At 40.0% G+C, this 3,285-nt stretch overlaps 1 protein-coding gene across 1 annotated transcript; it reads left to right on the forward strand.

The window, feature by feature from the left end:
- Positions 1–1,798: 1,798 nt before the first annotated feature.
- Positions 1,799–2,707, forward strand: LOC134944163 (paraneoplastic antigen Ma1 homolog). Its single transcript, XM_063932740.1, has one exon. The coding sequence runs from the start codon at positions 1,799–1,801 to the stop codon at positions 2,705–2,707; it is 909 nt and encodes a 302-aa protein (XP_063788810.1).
- The last annotated feature ends 578 nt before the right edge of the window (positions 2,708–3,285 follow it).

The raw sequence follows: 3,285 nt of genomic DNA on the forward strand, positions 1-3,285 counted from the left end.
GACAACGGAAGAAGTCAGAAGGCTTCCCTGGTAACTGGGACGGGCTTCATATTCAGTGCTAGTGAAGCAGCGAATCTCAGCCTCCAGCAGCAATAGGGAGGAGTCGGGGGAGTGCCAGCAGCGTGCTCGTCAGAGGAGAGTAAGTGACTATTTAATTCTGCATCTCCACACCCTAAGACACAGAGCGCCCCTACAAGACAAACTAGTATATGGCATAAGGTAGCTCTGTAAGTAGAAACGACCTCTGCTAAAGGCTCAATGTATACAAGTTATATCCCAATCAGCATGAAATATAATTATTTACCTTATAGAAATAACTGAGGAACAGTAACTAACTTGCAGTGACTATATACCTTAATTACCTGTTGATGCAAGTTATTTTCAAGTGATGTCCTAGTGGCTGTAATATTATATTATACAGCTAGGATTAATATGACTGTAATAACCACTTGATATAATAAGCTGCCTCTCCTATAGTGATAGGACAAGAACTGCTGATGTGGAAATATATATATATATACATATGATCAGAGGAGCAGGGAGTGAAAACATGAAATTACAGTAGCGGAGGAAAAAAACTTTCTTCAGTAATGCTTGGAATAAACTTGGATTAAGGACATCTCCTCTGGTTAATGCCCTAAGTCTTTATGTAAGGACACATATCCTTCTGAATAACATTGACATCCACCTAATAACAGTAAAAGCTACGATATGGGTATATATATATATTTCTTATACCACATTGTTGAGAGACTGTTCTAATCTATCCATGCTGAAGATACTAATGTATCCTTTACTGAGACTTTCTAGAGGAAAACAAGCAAACTGTAACCAGCTGATATTACACTAGTCACCAGCCACAGGGAGATAATTTGTTGCATGGAAAAGAAACTTATGTAACAAGGTATTCAGTAACAATTTAGAAGAATACGTGGTTACTGGACATATATGCCTATTGTAGCACATAATTCCTAACTGTTAAAGAGAAACAAGAAACACATCTACAGAAGGAAGAACACCGATTAAATTAGAAAAAAAAAAGGATCAACATAGAAAGGGATTTAGGATAAAACTACAAAAGAATGGAGGAAGGATTTCTTTCACTTGCATAAAAATAGACTATCACAGCCAATATTTTACAGAAATCGCACTTTGGATATCACATAGTGATGTTATGCATAACTAGTATGTAGACTTATGGGCCCCAACAGTAACTGTGTACACAGATATAAGAGTACCCGGGTAACTCAATTTCAACTAGTCTGGAAAAGATATACAGTTGTTAATTGTTTAGAATTGTAAGCAATCAATTTATGTATATGTATTCTTGAAAGGATGTATATAGATGAAATATCTACATTGTCACATAAAGTCAGTAATGTATGATAGTAATATATTGTTATTATAAATGATACTTACCACATGCATCTGTGAGCTGAAGTGGATCCATTATCCCTGAAAGAGAAAAGAAAGAAAAAAGGTACCTTTAGTAGTAATCTTTGATTTAGATAAAACAAAAGAAAAAAAAACACACATACACAGGGATTGAGTGAGGCTTACCCAGGCAGGCCTTAATAGTTATTAAGTCTGGGTGGAGGCACCATTACTTAGAAGGTAATATATATGTATCTATATTAACATAAAGGAGGGTTACATTTGGAGGCACCGCGTGAGATCATTTTTGTAGGATACTCAGGGGCAAGTGAGCACAGTAGCCAAAATGCAACAATATTCTAGGAGTGAAGTGTTTGACTGGTGTATAAGGAAGGGAGTAACTCCTGAAAGGAGTTTTGTATTGATGGGGGATCTCACAGACGCCACTGATGGTACAATTATGACAGAGATGTTGTTTCTCTTTGGGGTGAAGCAACCAAGGATTGCTGATAAACAATTCAGGGAAAGTGGAGAGATGTGTGCTGTATTAATAACTACTAGTCATGATTTAGAGTCTGAATTGCTTCCCAAAGTGGTGGCTGTGAGATCTAACCCAGAACGCAGGTGGATAATTATATGGCCTGAAAAGGATGAAAGTGAAAGGGCTGCTGAACCCTTAATTGTGGGTGACATGTCTACTCCGGCCAGTGGAGATCCCTCCGCGACTGGGGGAGAAGGTAGTCAATCTCGGGGCATTGAAGAAAAATTAGGTAACCAATTAGAGGTCATAGCTGATAAGGTAGTACATCAATTGGAAAGGTGGCATTATGAAGGTAGTTACAGGCGATTACGGCTTTTTTCAGGGATACTTCCTGTGCCTACTGGCGAGGAACCTTATGAGGCCTGGAGGGAGGCAGCGATACAGCAGTCTGAGGAGTGGCATTGCCCCGATCATATAAAGAAACAAAGGATAGTAGAGAGTTTACGGGGACCCGCTATGGGAATTATTCAAGCTACTAGGAAAAGTAATCCTGGGGCTGCTGTGGCTGACTACTTTCAGGCCTTAGAATATACATATGGGACATTGGAGGATGTAGGTGATTTAGTTGCCAGATTCCATCATACTTATCAGGAGATAGGAGAGAAGTTATCGCAGTATGTATATAGATTGGATAAATTAATTCATAAAATCGTAGATAAAGGAGGGTTAGCTCCCGCTGAAATAGATAGTAACCGCTTGAAACAATTAATTAGGGGAGCATTAACAACTGACCCTGTAGCTCAGCGGTTGCGCTGTACAACTTTATTATTAGGGAGTCCCACCCACCCTTAATGATTTAATTAAGGAAATTACACAGGAAGAAGCTTTAATCGCTAATAGGGAAAAGACTAATGCCAAAGCTGTCAAAGTGGTGGTACCCTCTCCTGAGGCTCCAGGGTCGAGGGAAGATAAGTTAGTTACCTTTGTAGTGGAACAAAATAAGAAACTTGACCAGCTTATTCTTGCTTTAAATCAAAGGGTGGTACCCTCTAGCCTTACTTCCAGTAATTCATCTAGGGGGTTTAACAGTAGCAGGGGAAATTTTAGGAGAGGTGGAAATTTCATAAGCAGAGGGTGTTTCCGATGTGGACAGTTAGGACATAGAGCAGTGGAATGTTCTATAGACTGGGGAATGAATGAAGTGGGAACTAACGTTCTGTCAAATAATTCCCCTCATCAGGGAAACGATGGTGGGAGATTGGCGGGCCCCTCGCCGTCTCCCAGAAATTAGATGTAGATTCAATGGGGAGTGCCCAGTGGAGTAGTTCCATTCCGGATGGTATGATAGGACCCGCTCCACGTGTGGTAGTTAAATTAAATGGACATCCATGCCCTGTGTTGTTGGATAGTGGGTCCCAGGTGTCCATTAT

This window comes from Pseudophryne corroboree, chromosome 7 (assembly GCF_028390025.1).
Source record: "Pseudophryne corroboree isolate aPseCor3 chromosome 7, aPseCor3.hap2, whole genome shotgun sequence".
NCBI classification, from domain to species: Eukaryota; Metazoa; Chordata; class Amphibia; order Anura; family Myobatrachidae; genus Pseudophryne; species Pseudophryne corroboree.

Coding starts and splice junctions, on each gene's coding strand:
- LOC134944163 (XM_063932740.1), top strand. CDS start 1,799: ATGGGGGATCTCACAGACGCCACTGATGGTACAATTATGACAGAGATG.